At 39.2% G+C, this 26,699-nt stretch overlaps 1 protein-coding gene across 1 annotated transcript in view; it reads left to right on the top strand.

Moving 5' to 3' along the window:
- Rab21 (RAB21, member RAS oncogene family) overlaps positions 1-22,955 on the top strand; it is a 30,850-nt gene extending 7,895 nt beyond the window's left edge. The window contains exons 2-7 of the mRNA XM_021644843.2: positions 5,114-5,173; positions 5,897-6,004; positions 9,244-9,307; positions 18,902-18,956; positions 19,399-19,487; positions 21,939-22,955. Of these exons, the coding sequence (XP_021500518.1) occupies positions 5,114-5,173; positions 5,897-6,004; positions 9,244-9,307; positions 18,902-18,956; positions 19,399-19,487; positions 21,939-22,081 (519 nt within the window). The 3' untranslated portion in view covers positions 22,082-22,955. The remainder of the gene's footprint in view (positions 1-5,113; positions 5,174-5,896; positions 6,005-9,243; positions 9,308-18,901; positions 18,957-19,398; positions 19,488-21,938) is intronic.
- The last annotated feature ends 3,744 nt before the right edge of the window (positions 22,956-26,699 follow it).

Here is a 26,699-nt window from a genome sequence, read left to right as displayed (position 1 = left end):
CGCCCACTGCCGCGCCCTCCCTAATTATCTGACCTGGGTTGAGTCACTATATTTCTGTAAATCTCAGATTTATAACTGTAAAATAGGGCTCATTATCTACCTCACAAGGATGCTGCAAGCATCAAATAAGAACTTGAAAGCACAGAGCTAGACACGTAGTATGTAAGCCCCACCCCAGGCCTAGAACCTTCAGAGTTACTACTATTGAGTATTCCACTCCTCCCATTCTGGCAGATGGTGCTGGTGGTTTATTGAGGTTAGTGGTGTATAATCCCCTGGAAATAAGGATAAGCATGCTTCTTAAATCCATCATTGTTTCCCCTTACCTTTGTTACCTTATAACAGAACTAAGAAAGAGGCTGTTCCAGCATTTTGCAACTACAAAGGGAACTTTAATAACCTGGCCAAACTGCTTTTTTAGAGCTGATTTGAACAGACAAATTCAGGGCTTTGCTGCTATTCTGATGTTACATTAAATCTGTACTTTTATTTTAAAAACACTGTTTGCTCTTATAAATACTTACAAAGTATTGAAAATTTTGAATGTGGTAAAATGAAATGATTTATATTACAGAAGGAATCTTTCCACAAAGGGGTCCTAACTGGAAGGGAGAAAAATATTATTTTGGTAACATGCTTTACAAGTGGGTCTCTTGTTTGAAATAAGATAATTTAGTTCATGGGTCAATGAGATGACTCAGCAGCTAAAGGAACTTATTACTCCACTAGCCTAGCAACCTGAATTTGGTCCATAGAACCCAAGTAAAGGAAAAAGGCCTTTGTATGAGTGTAAAGATACTCAGGCCGTGGCAGGCATGCCCACACACATCATGTGTACACACAGTAAAAATAAATTTAAAGTTGGCTTATAATGAAACTTTTAGGAGCACATTACTTACATGAATTCTGTTGTACCCCCTCCAGTTTTCTTAGGTGTGTTTGTAGAAGTATTTCTCTAGAGTAACACCTGAGTGTTAAGAGTGGGGTTCTGTGCCTCCCTCCAGCCACTGTCCTAGAGCAGTATTGGATGTCAGCCTTGGAGGTACTGAAGTTTTGTGGTTATATGTTGTTCTTAGACTGTCAAGACTATAGGTCCTACTTTGGGACTTGTATGACCTCAGACAAGACACTCTCCTGTAGTCTCAATTTCCATGCCTAAAATAATTGGGTAGTAATTATTTCTGATTCACAAGGTGTTTTGAGAATTAAATAAGTTAGTATTTGGAAAGCTCTTAAATATTGCCTACTTTAGTCTAAAAAGACTGATTAAAAAATATAATCTAGCTAGTAGAATCCTTATATCCTGAAAAGATAAGTTATACTGCATGACATTATATTTTATCTGTTACAAGTTAGGTTTTCAGAAAGTACAGACTTGAGAAATCCAGTATAGAATATATGAATAATATAGGAGGCAAGGGGAGGATAAGTTTACACTCAGGGCAATGTCAGCTTATATGAGGAGTTCCAAGGATTTGATATGAGGCCAGGCTGTCATAGAACCCCACAGAAAATACGAAGACTATGACTTGGGAATTTTTCCAGGGAAGGATATTCGCTGGCAGGGAGGAAGATAGTTCTAAGATTCTTAACCTTAGAGATACCTAGGCACAGTGGTATGAACCTATCTCTAAGTCATGGCCTCTGAGAACTGAAGCAGAAGGAACAGATAATTGCTGGAAACCAGTGCCAAATTACAGTATAATAGGACCTTCTTTTTAAACATGAGCACACATGCACACACACACTGGGCTGGGGGCCAGAGGATTAAACCTTGGAGAATGTGATCAAAATACTGAAGTTGGAAAGCAAAGTTTGCAGGGAAGATCAATTAATTTAGTTGTAGATATATTGAAAAAGAATCCCAGAATTTGGCTAGCATTAAGAGTTTGCATTTCTTCCACAAGGCAGTGATATTTAAAACATATTGGGAAAGAGTGAATTCAGGAAATTCTATAGCTATAAGGAGTAAAGCCAATATTCAAATTAAAAATCCTTTTCTTAGCTTCTGTGCTACAAAGTAGGAAATCTTTTATTAATTTGTTTTATTTAATTTATGGCCTTCTCATTTTCTAGGTTTGCTATTTTGCATCTGCATTTAAGTTATTTTTTTCCTTTTCAATATGATCTGTATTTCTTCTCAGTAGTATAGCTTGACTCGTGAAGGTAGCCATTCCTATGTTTATCTCAGCTCTGTCATTTATCCTATCCGTGGGCACCTCAATCCAAAGGCTGTTCTTGGTTCTGATTTTCCTCGGTGTGCTATAGCACACTTAGAATCCACATTTCTTCTCTTTGCCAGAAATGAGCCGTTCTCTACCTGCTTTGCCTGCTCTGCCTTCTCCCCTGTAGATGCGCTTGCCTGTGGCCGTTTTGCCACAGCTCCAACGTGGTTCTCTTCTTTTTTAAAAACATATCAAGTAATTCTGGCCTCTGGGTATGCTTCCTGTTTGGTAAGTTGTTTTGTTTGAGACAGGCTATCACTGTGTAACCCAGACTAACTTTGAATTTATCCTCCTGCCTCAGCTTTCCCAAGAACCAAGATCAGATGCATGTGCTCTCACATTCTGTCCCTCTTGATTAATTCTTGATTCTGTACTCTGTCTCCTCACCTTACTTATCTTTAACTTTATAGTAGAGTTCTGTTTTCCGCTCTGGTCCTGCCCTTAATCCAACCTCCAATGCCACAGTCTTTCTCCTAGAAGTTAAATGTGTTCCCAGGAGAGCCCTTGAGCGGTTCTCCATGTCTTCTACTCTTTCATACAGGTTCTTAGGATAAGTAGATATTTTCTTAGGAAAGAAGTTACTTGTTCCTATATAGAAGAAACTCAGGAGTGAGAGAAGGTAAATGGGAAATTCTTGCGTAAATGCAGGTAGCCAGCCTTTTGGATAGAATCATAATAATTCGTGTGTATTATGAATATTCAGCAAACAGTTTGTACTGTTTTTAAATATACCTGTGTTGGGGGGGGGAGGCGTCTGGTATTTTTTGGAACAGGTTTATTTTGTTTTGTTTTGAGACAGAGTTTCTCTGTGTAGCCCTGGCTGTCCTGGACTTGCTTTGTAGACCAGGCTGGCCTCACACTCTCAGCCTCCCAAAGTGCTGGGACTAAAGGCATGCACTACCACACCCCAGCAGTGAAACAAGTTTCATTAAGACCCACAAGGGGGTTAAGATGTGGTTGGTGTGGTAGAGTGCATGTCTAGCGTGCTTGAAGCCAAGGTTTGATAATTATCAGTACTGTGTAAGTCGGTGATTGTTGCACACTGCATACGTGCAGCCTCAGCACATGGGAGGTAGAGGCCGGAGGATCAGGAGTTCAAAGTCATCCTTGTCTACGTAGTGAGTTTGAGGCCAGCCTGGAATACTCAGGATTCATGTCTGAAAAGAGAAAGAAAAAAAAAAAAGTAAAGGTCTATAAGGCTATAAGGTAAAGTTCATATTCCTAGGACTTTTTAACTTTTTCTTTTAGGATTTGTTTATTTATTTGATGTATATGGGTGTTTTACTAACATTTATATTTACACCTCATGCCTGCCTGGTGTCCATGGAGGTCAGAAGAGGGTGCCATACCCCTTAGAATGGGAGTTACTGGTGGTCGTGGTGCCATGTGGGTGCTGGGAATTAGACCCAAGTCCTCTGTCAGAGCAAAGTGCTTTTAGCCACTGAGCCATCTTTTCCAGCCCCTTCATAAGATCTTTAAAATAAAGTTCATGTGGCTCTTGGGGATTAAACTCAGGCTGTCAGCCTTGATGGTAAACACTTCTATGTGCTAAGCCATCTCTCTGAGCCATGATCCTAGGATCTTTTGATTTAGCCTTAGCTTATTGATGCATTCTCACTTTGGCATTAACCATGCCAACTGGAGTTCCCGTGGGGGTGGCTTTGTGTACTTTAGCCTTCAGTGGCTTGGTTTATGGTCAGGAAAAACTCCAGCTACTCCTACTGGAGGGATCATTAGTTACCTTCCTTCTCAAGCCTTCTTGTAACTCATCCAGGCAGGTAGTGAACATGACAAGATCATCTTTTAATCAGTGGAACAAAAATTGTATGTCAGTTCCATAGTAGACTGTAAGCTCCCCTTGAAATCTTGGGGCTGTGCCTTTTAATTTCTGTGACAGAGTTACATGTTAAACAATTGAATTATAGGTACAGAACCATGTTGAGCAATGCTTGGTAGCTTAGGACTCTTCTAGATATTCTTCTTAATCAGTAAATAAGGAAGATTGCATTAAATTAAATGCTCTAAGGAAATTTTTGTTTCATATATAGAAAGGGAAAAAGAATAAGAAAAAGCAGACCCCATTATCGTGATGTATATTATGGGTGTTTTATTATTTTTTTAAATGTGTGTGTGGGAATGGTGGCTCATGCCTTAAATTCCAGCATTTGGGAGGCAGAGGCAGGATGATCTCTGTGAGTTAAATGTTAGCCTGGGCCTCATAGTGACTTCTAGGTGAGCTAGGGCTACACACTGAGACCTCGTCTTAAATTTTTTTAGAATGTGTGTTTGTGTATGTTGTGTGCATGCATGTGTGTATAGCACAGTGTACATGTGGGAGTTAGAGGACCAGTTGGGATGTCATCTTTGACTTCCTCCTCTTGAGATGGTCTCTTTATTGGTACTTACTATGTAAGTCAGGCTAGCTAGCCAGGGAGGCAGGAATTGTCCTGTTTCTGCATCCCATCTTAGGTCAGGTATGCCTTGATTATAGACACACGTGCTTGTGCATATGTTTAAGTGGGTTCTGGGATCCAGAATTCAGGTCATTATGCCAGGTACTCACATTTGCACAAGAAGTGCTTTACCCATTGAGCCATCTTCCAGTCTTACTGTTACATCTACATCCTCAGCTCTTCTTACATTCTCTTATAGTTGATAACTTGTGCTGATAACTTGTGTTCGTAGAACAAATTAGGGTTTTCTTATAGTATGAATAATATTTTGTCTTTAATTAAAATAATAGTTGGCCATAAATTAAAATTTCAATGATTGCCTTTTCTTTCAGACAACCTAAGTTTGACATGGAGATGATTCATTCACTCATGTATGATTAGAGTGAAGAACATTATTTCATATGAAACATTGTTTAACACGTATCTCTTTTTTAGGCATCTTTCTTAACAAAGAAGTTAAATATTGGTGGGAAAAGAGTAAACCTTGCTATATGGGTAAGTATTGAGAAATCTTTTTTGTTATTTTTGAGACAGGGCCTCACTATGTAGCTCTGACTCTCCTAAATTCATTCTGTAGACCAGCCTGCCCTCAAACTCAGAGATCTGCCTGCCTCTGCCTCCTTAGTACTGGGATTAAAGGCATGCACCACTATGCCTGGCATCAGAAATATTCTAATAAAAACACTTGAGCAATAGGAATTTGGATTTCACATTTGTTTTTTAAAAGCAAATACATTACTTGCCAAACTTATTTCCTTAATTAAAAAGTTCCTAAAATCTAATTAAGAAATCTTACTGGACTATAGCTTTATATCTAAATATTGCTGTTATGGTTTTCTCAGTTGCAGAAGGGACAGGGTTGATGGGGCGGCCTGCCTGCAGTCGCTTTCCTACATGCACAGGAGTAGCTAGTGGGACTTAAGCGTGTGTTAGCAAGTGGTCCTGTAGTGTGCCCTACTTTTGAAGATCCTCAATTTAGGGCAGGGACTGTTCCTGGCTGCACCATGTAGCAGCTGAATTGGTCTTTTAATGGGGGTGGGAGTTTGCCAAGGAGGAAGAGCTGGGAGGACAAATAATCCTGTATACAGTAAAGCATCACATGAGACTTAAACAGTTGGTTTTTCTGTAACTTGTTTTGCTAATACTGTTTTGGGGTCTATCTATGTAGCAGCCATATGCTTTTTTCTTTTGCTCTAATAAGCATTTGTTCTTTATTAGGATACAGCAGGTCAAGAGAGATTCCATGCATTGGGTCCAATTTACTACCGAGATTCGAACGGAGCTATTTTAGTTTATGATGTAACAGATGAAGATTCTTTTCAGAAGGTATTCTGTTCATTTTGGGTAGATGGCTTAATTAGAAGGACCATGACTGTCTGTCTACCTACCTATCGATCTGTCTACCTACCTACCTACCTTCCTACCTACCTGCGTACCTACTGTCTCTCGTTAATGTGTCTGTATTCACTAATGACTATTTTTTAAAAAGTAAAGCATACAGTTTGAACATAACTGGTGACCATATTTTCATTTTGGAGTATTAATGGTTTATTACGACTTTCTCAAATACTGGAAAAATGAAAAGAATTGAAGTTAAGCTTCAGAAAAATGTAGAGACTTCGTTTTTTACCTTTAAGTAAAAACCACTTGCATTTCATTGCATATATACCGGGCACCTAAAACTTAGTGTGTTTCTGTATGGTATCCCTCCTCATGAAGGGGGGAAAAGTAAGAGCACACTGAAGTCCAAGCTCCCCCACAGTAAATTCCTGAGATATAAACCTTAGAAAGGCAATGTTAATTTTTAAAAATTCTTTCCTATTTTTTTAATCCTTCTTCAAATTTACACTGTAAATGTAGAATATTTCTTAAGAAATATTATGTAAGTACTAAGTAAGAGCCTGGCTGGGCTCTTATAGAGATGTATCTGCCTCTGCCTCCCAAGAACTGAGATTAAAGGGATAAGCCACCACCCTTGGCCAAATATAGGACTTTGTAGCTTATTTGGGACCAAAACTAGGGTCAACTGCGAATTTTCAGCATAATCATGAGGAGTTCCTTATTTACCTTTCTTGGGTCAGAAGTGTGTCAGCAGTGTGTAAGGAAAGAGGGTAATTTGCAAGTCAGAAGCTTCTCCAGTACTGTTACAAGTCAGTGCTTATTGAAATGACTTGTAATCTAGTTTTGTTTCTGTTTTTCTCTTTTCCTCTTCAGCCCCCACACCTGTCATTCGTAAAGAAGGAAATACAAATAAAAATACAAGTTCCCTTTTAGATTATTAATGAGTCAGGAAAATAGCCCTAGAGCTAGAAATGAAACAAATAGCATACTGATTTAATGACTTTTTTTTTTTTTTAAACTATTTGGAGGCTGCTGTTTGATGCTATTTGTTACCGTTTCTTGGATTTTTGCATAAAAAGCAGTGGTCTAACTAAGCATTGTATTGGCTAAGAGCAAGTTGAATCTTTGAGGTTGAAAAGTGGCCAGTTAGTGAAAGTGAACAGAATCCCAAGCATAGCATGCTGGCTAGGCACAAGGACTTCTCATGGCTCTGTAGGTTGCCAGGCAGATCCTACACTCTTTGTCATAGTTTTGGAGTCACTCAGTGCTGTGAACTGGGAATTTGAACTGGACCTGGTTCTTCTCCAGATGGCCCCTGCTTCCACCTTTGTCCATATGTTCTTGCTTCATTTTCCACTAGAGCCTAAGCTTTTTATATGGCCATTACATTCCTGTAAAAGTAGGATCCACCAGGCCTTGTTACTGTTGAGTCTGGATAGGCACTGTATTCCCTCTGTCATATTTTTGATCAAACAAGTTATAGGGCTAACCAAAATTTCACCTGGTAGAAGGAAAAGAACACAGGACCAGCTTTACCTCATCTTGAAATCCACCAGGACAAAGATTAGGACACCCATGGACAACTATCTGATTGGTGATGTTAAAATTTTTTAAGACATGGATTAGGGTCTGGAGAAATGGCTCTGCAGTTAAGAGCACTAAATGTTCTTCGTGAGGACCCAAGTTCAGTTCCCAGTACCCATATGGCATCTCACATCTGCCTCTTATCCAACACCCACACACAAAATACATTCAATACACATGAATTAAAAATAAATTTAAAGACAATACAACTTTTAAAAAGACATGAATTAGTAGATGGATACGTTATCTGTGTGGGAAAAGTGCAATTGTAGGTGCTTCTTTGTGGTGATGTAGATGGACACTTAACATTCTATCATGTATTTCTCATGTGAAGTCAACTAAATCAAGCTGTATTGAAAACACTGGTTTACTGAAAGAGGATAATTGCCATTGCTTTTATAATGATTTACAAAGACAAATCCTCTGCATTATCATAGAGAGTACCAGTGTAGAACATTTTCATAGAGAGTAGCAGTGTAGAACATTGATGTCATAGGTCCAGATGCACAGGAAATGCTTACCACATACTAGTAGAAATTTTTAACTTCTCGATGTGGTATATTCTCTCTCTCTCTCTCTCTCTCTCTCTCTTTCACTCCCTCCCTCCCTCTTTCCCTCCTTCCCTCTCTCTCCCTCCTCCTTATCTCCCTCTCCCCCCCCCCACTTCTTTCTTGATTTTTTTTTTTTAAGACGGCTTTTCTCTATATAGCCTTGACTGTCCTAGAACTCACTCTGTAAACCAGGCTGGGCTTGAACTCACAAAAATCCACCTGCCTCTGCCTCCCTGAGTGCTGGGATTAAAGGCACATGCTGCCCCCGCCCTGCAACCTTAACCTGGCAGATGTGTATTATTTTTAAGGGAAAAAAAAAAATATATATATATATATATATATATATATATATATGCTATGTGAGATTTGATTATGCATAGATTAAACTTCACTGTAAGAATTGAGAGCAGATGTCTTGGTTTGTGCTTTATAATGCTGGTTGATTATAATCCCATTATTGTAATAGTTAAGGTTAGTATCATTAATTCCAGTTTATATCTAACTGAGTCCAGAGTTGAGCATCTTCCTTAGTGGACAAACATTGTTACTGGAATTGTTCTATACTGGAAGTTCACCTGGGGATGACAAAAATCTGGGGACATCTTTAGTTGACACCATGGTAGAATGATGTTGTCTTCATTGGTAGAGGCCAATGAAGGGATTCCGCTAAAGGTCACATATTACATTACACATGAGCGACCTTGCAACAAAGGTTGTCTCAGTCACAGTTTTAGTAGTGCCAACTTAAAGCTTTTGCAAGATACTAAGTAGGGAAAATTTCTTTGCCATGCACACTTTTTTATTTTTCTTAAGTCTGTAACATAGACATATCTATTAGGTATCGAGGGCTGGATCAAAAAGACCGTGGTTATACCATGCTAAGTCCAGAGTGGCTCAGTTACAAGGCCTCTTATCACCAGATACTGGACTGGACAAAGTTTTGTTCTGGCAAAAAGCTTTGCTTGTTGTATGAAAATTTTATTAAAATTTGTAATTAGAGGTGTGTTTTTATATATGTATAGGTTTTAGGTTTTGTGGAACTAATTCCAATAGTATCTGTTGTCATATTTGCTTTTTTTGTGTGTACAGGTAAAAAACTGGGTCAAAGAATTACGGAAAATGTTGGGAAATGAAATCTGTTTGTGTATAGTTGGTAAGTATTAGTACTGCTTTATTTTTAAAGTCACTTGTTTCCTAATTATTAAAGACAAACAAGTAATTTTTTTTTAAAGAGATAGTAGAAAGGAAGAATTATGACATTTTAGTATGACAGTTTTAGACTAGGGGGTTGCTTTTCCTGAAAGACTCAAACTCTATATTTCAAAGGATACCCCTGGGAGCCATTGAGGGCCCAGGCTTGCCTCAGCTTTTGCCTTTTTATGAGAAACTTTAGCTTTTTCTTTTCTTTTCTTTTTTAAAAGAGGAGCTGATACAGTGACACACACCTGTATTCTCAGCACTCAAGGAGACAGAGGCAGGAGGATCTCTGTGAATTCAAGGCCAGTCTGATCCAAAAAATAAGTCCAGTATAGCTAAGGCTACACAAAGAAACCCTATCTTGAAAAAAAACAAATAAAAAAAAAAAGAAAGACAGACAGAAAGAGGAAGAGCATAAGAACTGCTTTAAGTAAAACAGTGTTCTTGTGTGTACACTTAATGTACACACTTTTTAAACTGAGAACTTTTTTTTGTTTGTTTTTGAGATAGGAATATTCTTTCTTTTAATTTATTTTTTTAAATTATTACAATTTATTGACTTTGTATCCCAGCTGTAGCCCCCTCCCTCGTCCCCTTCCAATCACACCCTACCTTTCTCTTCCCCCATGCCCCTCCCCAAGTCCAGTGATAGGGGCGAGGTTCTCCTCCCCTTCTATCTGACCCTAGCTTATCAGGTCTCATCAGGACTGGCTGCATTGTGTTCCTCTGGGCCTGGTAAGGCTGCTCCCCCATCAGGGTAAGGTGATCAAAGAGCCAGCCACTGAGTTGGTGTCATTGACAGTCCCTGTTCAATTACTAGGGAACCCACTTGAATACTGAGCTGCCCTGGGCTACATCTGTGCAGGGGTTCTAGGTTATATCCATATATGGACCTTGATTATCGGTCTTTGCTAAGACTCCTGGGCCCAGATTTTTTGGTTCTGTTGCTCTTCTTGTTGAGCTCCTGTCCCCTCTAGGTCTTTCTCTCTCCCCCTTTCATTGATTCCCTGCATTCTGCCCAAATTTTGGCTGAGTCTCAGCATCTGCTTTGATACCCTGCAGGATAGAGTCTTTCAGAGTCCTGTGGTAAGCTCCTGTCCTACAGGAAAACAGGGGTTTTCTCCCTTTTCCAATGTCCATCCCATTTGCCTTTCTGAATGAGGATTGATCATCTTACCTAGGGTCCTCCTTCTTGCTTAGCTTCCTTAGGTGTACAGATTTTAGTATGTTTATCCTATATTATATGTCTAATATCCACTTATAAGTGAGGATATAACGTGTGTCTTTCTGCTTTTGGGATACCTCACTCAGGATGATCTTTTCTAGTTACCACTATTTCATGATTTCCTTGTTTTTAATTGCTGAGTAGTATTCCGTTGTGTAAATGTACCACGATTTCTGTATCCATTCCTCAATTGAGGGCTATCTGGGTTATTTCCAGATTCTGGCTATTACAAATAAAGCTGCTACAAACATGGTTGAGCAAATGTCCTTGTTGTATACTTGGGCATCTTTTGGAAATACGCCTAGGAATGGTTTAGCTGGATCATGAGGTAGCACTATTCCTAATTGTTTGAGAAAGCGCCAGATTGACTTCCAAAGTGGTTGTACAAGTTTACATTCCTACCAGCAATGGAGGAGAGTTCCCCTTTCTCCACATCCTCTCCAGCATGTGTTGTCATTTGAGTTTTTAATCTTAGCCATTCTGATGGGTGTAAGGTGAAATCTCAGGATCGTTTTGATTTGCATTTCCCTGATGACTAAAGACGGTGAACATTTCTTTAAGTGTTTCTCTGTCATTTGATATTCCTCTTTTGAGAATTCTCTGCTTAGCTCTGTACCCCATTTTCTAATTGGATTACTTGATTTGTTGCTTTTTAACTTTTTGAGTTCTTTATATATTCTGGATATTAGCCCACGAGACAAGGATTTTCTATGTAGCATTAGCTGTTGTGGAACTTGCTTTGTAGACCAGGCTGGCCTCGAACTCATAGAGATCCTCCTGCCTCTGCTCCCAAGTCCTGGGATTAAAGGTATGTGCCTCCACTGCTTAGCCTGAGAATGGTTCTGGCTTTAAGGATACAGGTCATTCTGCCATGATAAAATAAATGACTTCTAAAACCAGTGATGTGTACTCGGTAGGTACTATTACAAAATTCTCATAACCTAAGAGCCTTACAGGAAAGTGGAGTCTTAGGCATACCTGTATACTTGTCTGCCATCGAGCAGCTGTCAGAGACGACTCTGATTCTTCCTCCCTTTCTTTATGGCTGATAAGAAGACTGAACTGGGAGGAACCAAAATAGTTTGGTTTTTAGTTGTTTTTTTTTTCTCTCTCTCTCTCTTCTTTCTTTCTTTCTCTCTTTTCTTTTCTTTTTTTCTTTTCTGTGACAAGGCCAGGCATGCTGGTACACACCTTTATATTTAAATTTTTATTTTTTAAAAATGTATGTGTATGGGTGTTTTGCCGTATGTATACGTATATATAATATGTATGGACATGCATGCCTGGCATATAGGAAGTGGACTCCTAGAACTGGAGTTACAGGTGGTTGTGAACCACCTACACGTGGATGGTGGGAGGTGAACCCAGGTCCTCTGGAAGAGTCTCAAGTGCTTTTAACTACCAAGTCACCTCTCCAGCCTGAAGCTGGGATAATTTAGTGAAGGATAAACATGGTGGTTGTTTGGGAAATTGAAGCAGTGGAATGATCTGTGTGGGAAAATACTGCTCTTAGCCCTAGGAACTTATTTGTAACTGGAATTTACTGTTCGTACATCTTGCTACCATTAGATTGGTAACTATGTAGACTTATACCAATGCATGAGTCTGAGGGACTAGAAGAGAGAAATGATTTGCTCTTTTTTACTTTAGATACAAGGAATTAATCCAGCAGTGATAACTGAAACACTAGAGTATTAGATAATATAGGAGTTTAAGGCCAAAGTTACAGCTAATTATTGAGATTTATGTGGCTTTGTGTAGTATATGGGGCCTACTGTGTTTAGAGAGACCACAGGAGGTAAATAACTAAAAGTTATTTTTTTATTAAATATCTTTTGTTATGTCTCTGAAGAGCAAAACTATGTATGGATAGAGAAAAAGTGAAAGAAATGAAATAATCTTTTCTTTTTTGTTTGTTTGTTTGTTTTGAGACATGGTTTTTCTGTGTAGTCCTAGCTGTTGTAGGAATAGTGGCCCTTTATGCATAAAAATAAAGACACTAAGACCTTTTAGTATTTCAAAACTTAGACCTTGGCTGGGCAGACTCTCAACTAGCTCATCTAAGTCAACCCGACCACCTAGCCCCATCCAGTCCTGTAGCTAGCAATACTTTCCCAGCCCATAGTCACATCCATCTTCTCTTATGTTTCTTAGGGAAAAAGTCATCCTCTTTCTTCCCAGATGGTTCCTTCTTTTCCAGGAAGTCCTGCCTTCCACTTTTCTTTTTCTGTCCAACTATAGGCTGTCAACAACTTTTATTATCTAATCAGGGATAATTTATGAGGCAAGGAATACACATTGTCATTTTGGATATGTGAGAATTTGCTCATAGGACAATAAAGATCTTGGGAGGCAAGCAAGTAACATTGAACACATAGTAGTTCCACATCAACCCCTATACCTGGCTGTCCTGGAACTCACTCTGTAAACCAGGCTGGCCTTGAATCCAGAGATCTGCCTGCCTCTACCTTCCAAGTGCTGGGATTTAAAGGTATGCACCACTACCATCTGGCTTCAAATAATTTTTATATAACAGTTTATTAATAGAGACCATTAATTACAAGTTTTTCTTTCTGCTGGCAAGTTTGACATGAAATTTGGAATGGTTTTAAGAATGCATTTACCTTTATTCCTAAATTTTCTTGTTCTTAGGATAAACTTGAAAAGATTAAAGAGGGCTAAGGAAGGATACTTTGAGGAACGTTAAGTCATAGACAGGACTAAGAAAATGTGTTAACTCGTCCTCCAACCCTCCTCCTTACCTTTCACAGATGCTTTTGGGTGGTTCCTTCCTTCCTTCCTTCCTTCCTTCCTTCCTTCCTCCCTCCCTCCCTCCCTTCCTTGCTTCTTTCTTTCTTTCTTTCTTTCTTTCTTTCTTTCTTTCTTTCTTTCTTTCTTCCTTTCTTTCTTTTTTCTTTCTTCCTTCCTTTTTCCCTTTCTTTCTTCCTTCCTTTCTTCCTTCTTTCCTTCCTTCCTTTCTTCCTCCCCCCCCCCTCATATATGAGTGCTCTGACTGCATATACACCTACATACCAGAAGAGGGCATCAGATCCCAGTATTCATGGTTGTAAGCTACCATGTGAATAGTGGGAACTGAACTCAGGATCTCTGGAAGAGCAGGCAGTGCTCTTAACCATTGAGCATCTCTCTAGTCCCCAGGTGGTTTCTTGTTGCAGATCCTGCAGTGCAGTTGATTGAATTAGCCTGGGCATCTTCTGTCTTTGCAACACTGTATCTGATCTGGCCAGTGGAAGAATCCTGCCATTTGTGAACTTCTGCAGTGGATTCTCCAGTTCGATTTCTTCTTTTTGTTTACCTTCTTTTATCTCTATAACCTATGCTGACTGTTTATGTTTAGGCTTTTTGAGACAAAATCTCACTGTAGCCCATGATGTCTTGCACTTACCATGATCCTTCAGCTTCATCCTGTTGACTGCCAGCATTGCCAGTGTGCACCTCCACACCTCGCTTTACTTAATGTTTTTAATTTTATGTTTTAAAGTTAGCAATTACAGTAGTGGGGTTCATTATGGTATTTTCATATGTATATGTCATTGTACTGTACTCCTATTTATCCCTCTCCTGTATGACTTTACTCATTTCTCCTTATTACTTCCTGAGGGTTGTGTCCTTGCCCCCCCCCACATACACCCACACACACCCACACAGACACACCACAGAGTCCCCACTTGTATTGTTATATCATATATCTAGTTACTTTCTCTTCTTTGCTCCTTACCGTCTGGCTTGAGATCCTCTTTCCCACTCATTGTCTTCTAATTCTGTTTCATTTGCCTTATCTATTTGGAGTTCTAAATGCTTCTTGAATTTGGGAATCCATTTCTTAAGATATTTGAAGTTTATTCTATAATGTTATTGGTAAGTTCCTCCATGTCTGTGGTTTATATCTTCCCACTTGGTTCTATCTTGTGTGTCCCTAGATTTGTTCTTTTGAGCATATTGTGCTCATGCTTGTTTTTCTTTTCCAGTTGATGTGTATCTTCTTTGACACTGTCATCTCAGATCCTCCTTCACATGCTGTTTGAATCTATTGGTGATATTTCCCATACCGTTTTTTTTTTAAATATATACCATTTTCACTTCTGTTTTCTTTTTCCATCTGAATTTACTTGTGTTGTGTATCTTTTATGTTAGTGCCTTTTCATTTTTATTGCTGATTTTCTCTTCCATTTAATTATGTTCTCTATGTTGCTGATTTTCTTCTCCAGGTCCTAGGTTGAAAAATTTGTTTATTTTTATCCTCTTTGAGGTCATTGATTATGTTTACTAATAAACTTTTACAGTCTTTATCCAGTTATACCTACTTGAGTATCTTTAATTTAGAAGCTCAGTGTTTTGGAGGGGTCATGCTGCCTCATTGGTCTTATGTTCTGTGATGATGTTTGTATGTTGTCTGTTCTCGTCCTCTTGTGCTGTTATTTTAGGATCTTACTCTAGAGTGGCCTCTTCGTAAGGGTTTAGTTCAATCGTGTCAAAATCGACCACTCTTTGATGAGACGAACTATTACAACTGTAGCATCAAACTGTGCAAGATATAAGATATATGTAAAAGTCCAGTACTATTTCAGCAGTGACCATAAACCAGATAATAAGAAAATACATGTGAGAGTGTGCGAATATAATGTCAGGGAAAAGAAAAGAGCAAGAGATTTGGAAAGATTAAAAACAACGAAAAGTATCCCAATAATGGAAAAGTGTGAAAAACAAATTTAAATTAATGCAAGAAGGGGAATAAAATTGAAAACCTGGGCTAATGAGATGGCTTGGTGGGCAGAGGTGTTTACCACACAGTCCTCGCAACCCCAGTGCAATTGTGGGACCCATGTAAGTGTTAAAAGAGCAGACCAACCCAGTTGTCCACTGACCCCCACATGTGTGCTAGAACATGTACAGTTCCTCACACACGTTATACATATATGATAATTTTTTATTTAAGAGAAAGCATTTTGGTTTTTCTGTAAAGCAAACACCAACAACAAAATAACTCCCCTAGTAAGTTGAAGTCATACTGCTGTAAGCAAAGTAGAGAGAAAATGTGTGTTGGAGCAGAAAAGGGTGGGGCAATATTGCCAATAATGATAAATGTATCAACCAAAATGGATAGCATGTGTAGAGGGGAATACAAAGAAATATGATACTAAATATAGAAATATGATACTAAAAATACTACGTATGATGTAATGAAATGAGAAACCGGAGAGATGGCTCAGTGGTTGGGAGTACTAAACTGCTCTTGCAGAGAATATAGGTTTGGTTCCTGTAACCTATGTCAGGAGGCCACAGGGTGCACATACATACACATAATAAATAATTAAATATTTTTAAAAGATGTAATAAATAAATATAGGAAAGGCAAAAAGAAAAACCTGTTGGAGCAACTTCTTTCTCGGTTCTCAACAATTAGACAATTACATTTACATAGGGGAGTCGGGACTTCTGTTGAGCTTAGGGACTCTTGTCTTTCCTACTGTTTATGCTGGCCTTGAGCCTGTAGTGGGCAAGTGTCTGCTGTTCAGTGGAGCTGATATCAATCTGTGTATGCTGGCCGTCTCTGCTCTCTAGCACATAGTTCCCAGGATGGCTGTCTTGCAGAAGGTTGTCTCCAATTGCATTGGGATCATAGGAAGCGCCTACAACACTGAGATCTGCAAAGTCAGAGGAACTGTATATCAATTCAAGATGACTTAACACTGCTCTGCTGGAAAGATGCAGCTGTGGGCATCAAGGAACCCAGTGGAGCTTAAGTTTTCAGACTTTATAGCTGTAGCCATTGGATAGGTGGCTCCAGAGGCTGGTCTACCTACCAGCCTTAGGCTCAGGTGTTTGAAACCCCCGAGGTACATGAGATCTGTTCCAGCAGCTGAGGATGGGGTTTATTTTTCCTGTGAACTTTTCTTCCTAGCCTGAGCCTCCTGCCTGTGCCCTTGTCAGCATCTGGCCCATCTGCTCTCTGTACTGCCTTCCAGGACTTGCTTGTCATGGGGCTCTTGCAGCTGAAATTGAGCTTCCTTGTTTTGTGATTGAACCCCATTCTCAGGTTCTCAGGTAGCTCATTTCAGACAAGTTCTCTCAAAATGGTGCAGTCCCATGTGCTGAGTCATGCACTGTGATGAATGGGATACTTCTGTCCAGAGGATTCCAGAGGAATCATTGTCTCACCAGAAGCCACAGCTGTTGAGAGGTGTTTGAAGGCTGTAGGCACATGATGAGGTACAGTGCCAGACTCTCAGGGCATTAGAGTCCTACACATGCCCTGCTCTGGGTTTTACACATCTTAACAGTTGTGTCAACTCATTGTTTTTCTTTTCTTTCCTTTCCTTTTTCCTTTTTCCTTTCCTTTCCTTTCCTTTTTCCTTTTCTTTCCTTTCCTTTCCTTTTTCCTTTCCTTTCCCCTTTCCTTTCCTTTTTCCTTTCCTTTCCTTTTTCCTTTCCTTTCCTTTTTCCTTTCCTTTCTCCTTTCCTTTTTCCTTTCCTTTCTCCTTTCCTTTTCCCTTTCCTTTCCCTTTCCTTTCGCCTTTCCTTTCCTTTCCTTTCTCCTTTCCTTTTCCCTTTCCTTTCCCTTTCCTTTCCCTTTCCCCTTTCCTTTTCCTTTCCCCTTTCCTTTTTTCTTTCCCTTTTCCTTTCTTTCCCCTTTCCTTTCCTTCTCTCCTTCTCTCTCCTCCCCTCCCCTCCCCTCCCCTTCCCTCCCCTCCCCTCCCCTCTCCTTCCCTCTCCTCCTCTTTCCTTTCCTCTTTTTCCTTTTTCCTCTTTCCTCTTTCTTTTCTCTTTTCTCTTTTCTTCTTTTGAGACAGGGTTTCTTAGTTTAGCCTTGGCTGTCCTTTGTAGAACTGTCTGCCCTTGAACTCCCCCAGCTTTTGCCTCCTGAGTGCTGGGATTAAAGGCATGTACCACCACATTTGGCTGGAATTTTTTTTTTTTTTAATTATGTGTAGGAGTATGGACATGTGAGTGAAGGTACTCAAGAAAGCCCAAGGCCCTTTATTTACCCCTGGAGCTGAAGTTACAGTTAGTTGTGAGCTGAGCAGCCTGGGTGCAGGGACTGAGCTCAGGTCCTCTGGAGGAGCAGTCTGCCTGCTGAGCCACTGAACATCTCTCCAGCTGAGTAATGAAGTTTTATAGGAGACATCTGACACAGGTGGCCTTCATGAATTTGTAGACTAAAGCAGTTTGCTTCCTGTGGTTACTGTCCAGCATACTGACTATAGTATTGTTGGGTTGAATTTTTACTGACAGAATGTCATGTAGAAAATGAAACTAATGTAATGCTTTTAGCAGAGTGAATCAAGAGTTTGTTGCTGACTTGTTGCAGCTGCCAGCATTTAAGTCTCACATTATGTGTGCTCTTTGGTATGGACATCTAGACTTGTATTTCTTATAATAAACATTTCATCTTTGATTAGATGCTTGTATAACTCTATAGGGTTTGTTTTATTCTGTCTATAAAGTTAAAATGGAAAGTGTATAACTCTATAGGGTTTGTTTTATTCTGTCTATAAAATTAAAATGGAAGAAATGGGAACTGTTTAAAGTGTGCCTGCCTCCTTAGGCTGCTTCCCTGCTTCCCCCCATTCTTACTGTTCGGTGTTTCTGGGACCCTTACCCCAAATCCAGCCAATTCATCTCAACTCTGTCCAGTACTCAGTAAGGGTTCTCATTTGTTTTTTTGTCTTTGTTTTTTCCAATATCGTAATTTTGGTTCTACTTGCTTTTTAAATCTACATGACATGTATATATAAGATTTAAAAGATTACCAAAATTTTTTGTATATATTGTATATAAGCAATATACTCAGTCCCTCTCTGGTAGAGGACTACTTAAAAATTTGTACATTAAATTTTTACTTTAACTACTTCATGCTATTTTTTTTTTTAAGTTTTCTTTTAGGGCCTAGGATGCAAGGACGCTATATTTTAGTAAACTAATAATTATATTTAATCATTGATTGGTTTTAAGTTGATTGGGGAATAGAATTTTTTTCTTTTTAAAACCATATATATATATATATATATATATATATATATATACTTTAATAAAAAGAACTACCATATTTTCTAGTGAATTTTAATCCCTGGTGTGACTTATTTGTTTGCCTGTGACAGGCTGAAAGTTCAAGTGTCTGTTTGTAGGAGGCTGAGGCACGGGCCTTGACCATGAACAACCCTCCCATCTTTGTCAGTAAGACATTTGTAAGTCTGATGGGAGTCATTGTTAGTTTTTCATATAGTTAGTCACAGTTATATATGTAGAATTTTCTAATCTCATTAAAAATAATACTAAGATTCGTATTTACTTTTTTCACATTAGGTAATAAAATAGACTTGGAAAAGGAGAGACATGTTTCCGTTCAAGAAGCAGAATCGTAAGTGTCATGCCTCCCGTTCCCACTGCTCCCCAGTGCAGCGAGCCCTTACTGTGTGCTGTGTGCTGTGAAAGTTTGCTCACACACCTACCTAGGGGCTGAACTCCTATTCTCAGGAAGCACATTTGTACGTCAGAGGAAGATGTTTTACTTGCAATTTCTCTTGGTTTTACTAAAAATGAAAGGATAATGTGAGTGAAAGCTATCAAGATTAGATGGCAGGGGAATCACAAAGACAAAGTATTTGAGTTCCAAATTAGTATGTAAAATTTCAAATCCTGTTGTGATTTTTCCTTTCTAAATTTGGTTCAATGTATAGATAAATAGCTAAATAGTCTTAATGTAACTAAATTGGTTAAGTAAGTCAGTAAAGATAAATTTAATCACAAAAAATGCTATTGCAGAAATGTCAGTGATTGATTTTTTTTTTTTCTCTTTTAAGGTATGCAGAGTCTGTGGGAGCAAAACATTATCATACTTCTGCTAAACAAAACAAAGGAATTGAGGAACTCTTTCTTGACCTTTGTAAAAGTACGTATGTTCACATTAGCATATTTTAAAATGGCTCTTTAAAACTTATTAATGTTTCTAGCCAGGAATTGTAGCACACACCTTCAAAGTACTGTTAATTTTTTAAAGTGATATTTTGTCAATTTCTGTTAATGAAAAAGGAAAAAAATTGAGATCATCTGTACTAGTGTTACTTGGTATTCTTTCAGTTCATGTTTTAAAATCATAAGGACTTTGATATCTCTTAAGCAATAACCAATGGTTTCTTAAGTCACTTGTTTGATGTGTGCTAAAAGTGTTTAAAATGTATGTGTGATTATTTTTTTAAAAGGAAGGAGAATTTGTGTCTTAAAACACATTCAAGAAGCTTGCTCCATAATTACATATGAGGACCTGAGTTTGAGTCTCAGCACCCACAGACCTGGTGGCATGGGTAGCCTGTGGAGTTGGATCCCTGGGGCCAGCCTAACCTAACTGAATCAGCAAGATCTCAATCCTAGTCAAAAACCTCTCAGAGAATAAGGGCCTTGATCCCTGGCCTACCACACACTTTTTTTTTTTTTTTAATGAAAAAAGAGAACCCACATCTCACTACAGTGTCTGTCACACCCCAGCTTGAGAACTACTCTTCATGAGTTGTCCCTTGGACACAGACTGAACTCTTACTGTTTAACGACTGCCTCTCTCTTCTTTCATCGTGTTGACTGTGCATTATGCAGAACTTCCCTCCCAGCCAGTTCTCAAACGGGAGATGTTTACATTTCACTAAGGTTCAATTTTGGGTTTTATTTGTTTTGTTTTATGAATTTGTGATGTTTGTCCTATATGAGAACTCTTGCCTGATTCATGCCTTTCATCGCAGCACTCAGGAGGCAGAGGCAGGCAAATGTCGGAGTTCAAGGCCAGCCTGGTTTACAGAATAAGTTCCAGGACAGCCAGGGCTACATAGAGAAACCTTGTCTTCAAAAACAAAACGGGGGGGGGGGGGGAAGAAATCTTTATCTAAGCCAAAAATTACAAAAATCTCCCTGTCTTCCATCTGTTCTACTTCTGTGAGATAAAACTCACTTAGCCCAGGTTACCCTTAGACTCTATATGTAGCAAAGACTGTCTTTGAACTCATGCTTACTGCCTCTACCTGCCAAGTCATAATATAGGAACCTGCTACCATCAGCTAGATGTTCACACTCACGATTCATGTGGGGTCTGGTATGCTATTGTTTTGTTTCTCACCATGTAACCCTGGACGGCCTGAGACTCACAGAAATCTACCTGCCCTTGTCTCCTGAGTGCTAGAATTAAAGTTGTGTACCACCATACCCAATTCACGTAGTTTCACACTATGTACCATATATGTATATTTGTCTCACTTACACACATAGATATATGTATGTAAGAGGGGTTTTGTTGGGTTTTTTTGTTTTTTTTTTTTTTGGTTTTGGTTTTTTTTAAGATTCATGTGTGTACATGCGTGCATGCAGAGGGAGGCCAAAAGAGAGTTTGGCCTCTTTTCTATCATTTTCCACCCTTTTCTGTGGAGTCAAGAGTCTCTCTCTGAATCTGAGGCTGCATTTTCTTGGCTAGGCTAGAAACCAGCAAGCCTGAGCCATCTTCCTGTTTTCATCCCCTTCAAAGCCAACAGGCCTCTTTTGGAATACTTACCTCTTTACATGGGTGCTGGGATCCAAACTCCAGTCCTCATGGAACAAGCACTCTTTCCTACTGAGCTATCTCTCCACCCCTGAAGTTCTTTTTACTCTTTCAAATACTGTTTGCTTTAATACATATATTATTATTTTTTAAAGATTTATTTATTATGCAGTGTTCTGCCTGCATGTGTGCCTGTGCACCAGAAGAAGGCATCAGGTCTCAAGATATAAGGTTATGAGCCACTATGTGGTTGCTGGGACTTGAACTCAGGACCTTTGGAAGACCAGGCAATGTTCTTAACCTCTGAGCCATCTCTCCAGCCCCCGTATATTATTTTTAATAACATGATTTTGTGCGTGGGGAAGTATGTAGGGATGATTATATGTGTTGGAGGAAGCCAGGGGAGTTGTTGGCTTCCAGATGTGGGTGCTAGTTCTTCTGTAACAGCAGTATTGCACCACTAACCACTGAGCCATCTCTCCAGCCCCTCAAATATTTTCTTAAATAAGTCCTGCACCCTAAATTTAATCTCTTATCCTGGGAATAACTTGAACTTTAATCTGTTTCTGATATTTTTGGAAAATCTTGAAGATTTATTCAAACATAAAAACAACTGTTCTCTATAATTGTTACTCAGAGTTGTGGCCGTCATAACATAGGGTATTAACATTTCTATATTCTAGTTTTCCAAACTGTTCTTCTTGAGTGGAATAGTGTTCATGATGTGCCCTGAGAGACTGTTGATGGGAAGGCAGCTGTCCTGCAAAATGTTGAAGTTGCAGGAAGAGAAAATAAGGACTCATGTTCACTTTCTTCTTTCAGGAATGATAGAAACAGCGCAAGTGGATGAGAGGGCAAAAGGCAATGGCTCCAGTCAAGCGGGGGCTGCTCGGCGAGGCGTGCAGATCATCGACGATGAACCTCAAGCTCAGAGCGGCAGTGGAGGATGCTGCTCCTCCGGATAACAGCTCACGCCTGTGAAACTCAAAACAAAACAGAACTGTGGATCATTGCCCTGAACATGAAGACTGCCATATTCCAAGTCACATCATTTTACCAATGGAGTTATAGAATTAACAGTATTTTCAATTACGTTTATAACACTGCAGAGACCTTAAGTGCTAAACTTAGTGGAGTTGGTGACCAGAGAATTGGCATTTTCTACAAATGTTAACAAAGCAATTACCAATGGCCTTTTTACATATTTTTTCTTTAATGAGGAATAATATGCATGTAGAAAAGACCTACTTAAAGGCTTCATTTATATTCTTTTAAATCAGATCTTTATTTAATAACTTATATATGATGTTGGAATGGTATACATTTTTGCAGTCCTTTGTATTTTGTGGTAGTTTGAATTGTATCACTTATAAACAGCATACTGTTTTTGTTTTTGTTTTTGATTAGCAGATACCTGAAGTTCTATTTTTGCAGGGTTTGCACAGGCCCCTAACTGTCTACTACTTTGATATAATCTATAAACATCCTGTATGCTGAGCTGGTAAAATACATTGTAAATTACATATTAAATATTTTATCTGCTTTTACAAGCGCAAGGTGCAAAAACATATACAATTGTCTTATTAATGACTGTAAAGTGAATTAACTGTTGCTGATAATGCCTAAGCTTTTGACTCTGTTAATCACCCTCCTTCACTTTGTCTTAATGTGAAAGTGGCGTGTTTAAATTTTCATACTGTACTTGAATTGTTACTGTTGTCACTTTTTCCTTTTCTTTTTCTTTTTTTCTTTTTTTGCCTCTGTAAGTCCCAGCAATCAAAAAGCAACATTTGCCTTTTTATTATTATTATTATTATTAAACACAATTCCTTCTGCCAATTTTGTTTTAGAACAGTTACCTTAGAAGAATTTGAGTAGAGCTTGCCAAGTTTCACTTCTGCAACAGCTCAAGTTTTCTGTGGGGCTTTCCACGAGATGGGTTTACTGGCCTGAGAAAAGAGGGTCCCCGATAGTAGCCCGACCAAGGCTTATTTTTGAGCATGTGAGTGATACCTTAAGCTCCTGAGGCAGCACTCCTGGATCCCTTGTAAGGACATTTATTGGCCATTGCTTGTAATGAATATAGAAAGTTGTATTTCATTTTATAAAAGTTATTCTGAGTTTCTGTAGGAAGAAGCATTCTGTAATGCAGTTTCAGCAAACACTGGAAAGATTTATTATAAAATCATAATCTTGTTTATTTTGCACTTAGTCCCACATTAGATATTTTTTCTCTTTAGCATTGGGCTGAAATTTGTTCATTTAAGAAAGAATCAGGCACTGCTCACAGAAAAAAAAAAAAAAACATTGTGGAAATTAACATAAATTGTTCTTGTTCTAATTATATATATATTTTCTCCATTTCTTTCATGCTTGGAAAACTAGTAAATGTGTGTAAGATAAGATGGAGTGGTCCCTGGATTTACTTCTAGGAAGTAGAATACAGTAACACATTTACCAAGCGTTTCTGAAGATGACAGGAGGTGATGGTCACTGAGCAAATGCTTCCATATTCTTAGGAGTAGGCTTAATCTTCTCAATAGCCTCAAAGTTGAATGGCTTCCACCTTACTATCTAAATAGTAGGATTTTAACTTAGCATTGTGTTCTCTGAGTCCTGTCTTTAGATTATGGACTTACTGGCCTTGCCAAATTCAAAAGACTGACCTCTTCCCTGTGTGCCTAATGATGGTCAGAGTGGAAGAGTCAAGGGAGTAAGCAACAGTTGTGTCCCATTACCGGATGACTAGGCTGTGCCATGCGGGGTTTCCTGTGAAGCTGCTGTTCATGAAGGGGCAGCCAAAAGCATGAGTCACTGGAAAATGTTTTCCTAGCCTCTGGCTTTTTAGGACTAAAGACTGCTGCCAATCCTGCTGTTGTAGATAGGAAATATACTATACTGGAGTAGAATACTGTTTTCAAACTAGAGATGAAATTAAAAGTTGAACTTGATTGTCGGAGAGCTGCACATGAGTGTTTCTCAGTTGTCTCAAGTCCATTTAGGAGCCTCTGCTGTGCAGTGGCAGATAATTATTGTTGAGGTAGGAACTGTCCTCCATGTCCTTTGCCACCTCACTTCACTCTCTTCTACTCTGTGATTCATGTTAACAGTAACAAAGATAGGTAATACAGTATACCTGCTGTGCTCTGAAACATGAAAGACCTTAAGTTGAATGTGGTGAAAGAAAACTAGAAAGGACCAGTCAGCTGCACGTGTGTAAAAGGGAAAGATAAGTAGTGACGGACTGAGGTTAACGTTTTCCTGGTACTGGCTCCTATTACATCTCTGTGTTGATATCCTAATAAGTGTGCTATTAGGAAAAGGTGCAAGGCATGATGGTGGTGTGCTGAGAGTAGTTGCCGGGTGGGACTTTCCACAGTGTATGTGTATGTGTCATCTAAATTAAAGTTGCTTTGAGACAGTCATTGGTATCACCGATATGTTAAAGTATGCAGCCACATTTTTTGTAGAGTATCCTGCTTGCATTGCTTTATGATTATGATTATATTTTTAAAATGTGTTCTGCAACATTTTGGGGGAAACAGTTACTTGAGAAAAGATTATCATGTTCTATGGAATATACATGCTTATGTTTGGAGTGACTCCTAAGAATACTGTGAAGTTATGATTGTTACTGTATTATTGGAATCTTTTATACATACTAGCTCTAAATTATTAGTTTAGGTTTTGGGGGGGTGTTAGAGAACAATAATGTTTCTTCTCTCCCTCCTTCCCTCTCTTTCTCCCTCTCCCGCCCTCTCCCTCACTTAGTCTTTCCCTCTCTCTCTTCTCCCCACTTGGTTTACAGTAATAAAAGATAAAGTTGAAGAAATAAGAGAAGTCACATAATAAGACTATATACCCCAACAATGTTGATAATCACTTTGACAAATACATTGCTTTTATCAAATAGTTACTAAGTAAGGCAAGATGCATATTATATGCCAAATAATTTGAGCACTTAAAAAAAAGTAGTATATAGTTTATAATTTTCTTGTATATTTTTCTTGTTTATAGTTTATGATTTTCTGTTTTATAAATGCTATCAGGCACCATGGGTCTTCTGTATTGAAGTTAATGTAGGTGAAATTTGCAAAGATTAATTATATTATCTCTTGATGTAGTTTGATCCCTTATTTTCCAAGTTTATCTTTTGACTTTGTTGTGACCATTTTGAATTTTGAGATTGTCCAGGAAAGGCTGTAGATAGTGACCAATAGGAAGCTCGCAGTCACAGATAAAGAGACTACTGGCTGAGTTGGTCTTTGCATACTTTCCTAAGTTACAAAGCAGGCTTATATCTCATGTTTTCCCAGGTTTTCAGAATTCAAGCTCAGATTCACCGAGTTGCATGTACTTGGTTTAGTCATAGGCTACCATGTTGCTATTGTTCATTAGTACCTGTGACAGTCATACATTTGGTGTTGCCAACAGCATAACCTTTTTGATGGCCTTTCTTTTCAAGAAAGCCAGTTAATTACAGTTTTAAGCATAATTTTTCTGATTGCATTTTAGTATTATAATATTGGGGTAGGGGGTGGACTGGCCTCAGACTTGCTCTGTAGCTGAGGATGACAGTGAGTCCCTCTCGATCCTGTCTACTGAGTTCTGTGCGCCACACAGTTTCGTGCACTGGGGAATCCAATCTGGAGCATTGTGCATGCCAGGTCAACACTTCAGTCAGTTTCATGCCTTATCCCCAAGTTCTGCATTCCTTCGAGAGGTCCCTGTGGCAAGCAGAAACAAGTAGCTTAGAGTTGGGCAGAGCCTAAGCCCCGCCAGCGCTTACCCAGGACGTGTTGTGTGCCATCTTTGCTGAGAGGCCGTGTGACCCACCTTTCCAGCTCTTCTCTCACTTTTGCATTTATTGTCTTTGTATGTATTATTTTTGGACACCTGTGAGCCGTAGCACACACGTGGAGTCAGTTCTGCCACAAGGGTGCTGAAGAGCAAACCCAGGTAATCAGGCCTTTACTTGCTGAGCAGTCTTGCCAAATATCTTCCCATTTAAAGTTTGTAACTGTGCGTTACTGTTTTGTCTGCATGTATGTCTTGTGTGCCACACGCATGCCTGGTGTCCAGGCAGGTCAAAAGAGGGCTGTCAGAGCTTCCGGAACTGGAGTTAACACGTGAGGTGCTGTTGTTTGGGCACTGGGAACTGAGCCTGGGTCCTTCACAAGAACATCCAGCCTGGGCTATGTGATGCCCTTCCTCGGACCTTCGTCCGCTGAACGCTACAAGCTGGAAGACAGTAGTTGCCTTGTTTGTTTATGAGGCAGGGTTTCTCCGGGTAGCCCTGACTGTCCCGGAACTTGCTGTCTAGACAAGGCTGGCCTCGAACTGCCACTGCCTGAGTGGTAGTTGCCTGTTTGTTTTTGAGACAGAGTTTCTCTGTGTAGCCTTGGCTGTGCTGGACTAGCTTTGTAGACCAGGAACTCAAATCGATTGGCCTGCCTTTGCCTCTGGGTGCTGGGATTAACGGCGAGCACCACTAGACCTGGCTGGGGATCGACTTCTTAAACTGCCTTTATTTCCAGTATACCAGTTCTCTTAATTTTGATATTTCTGGCAACCATGTCATCT

This window comes from Meriones unguiculatus, chromosome 2, assembly GCF_030254825.1.
Source record: "Meriones unguiculatus strain TT.TT164.6M chromosome 2, Bangor_MerUng_6.1, whole genome shotgun sequence".
Taxonomy (NCBI): Eukaryota; Metazoa; Chordata; class Mammalia; order Rodentia; family Muridae; genus Meriones; species Meriones unguiculatus.
The sequence above is the reverse complement of the archived record's forward strand: the minus strand, read 5'-3'. Positions and strand labels throughout refer to the sequence as shown.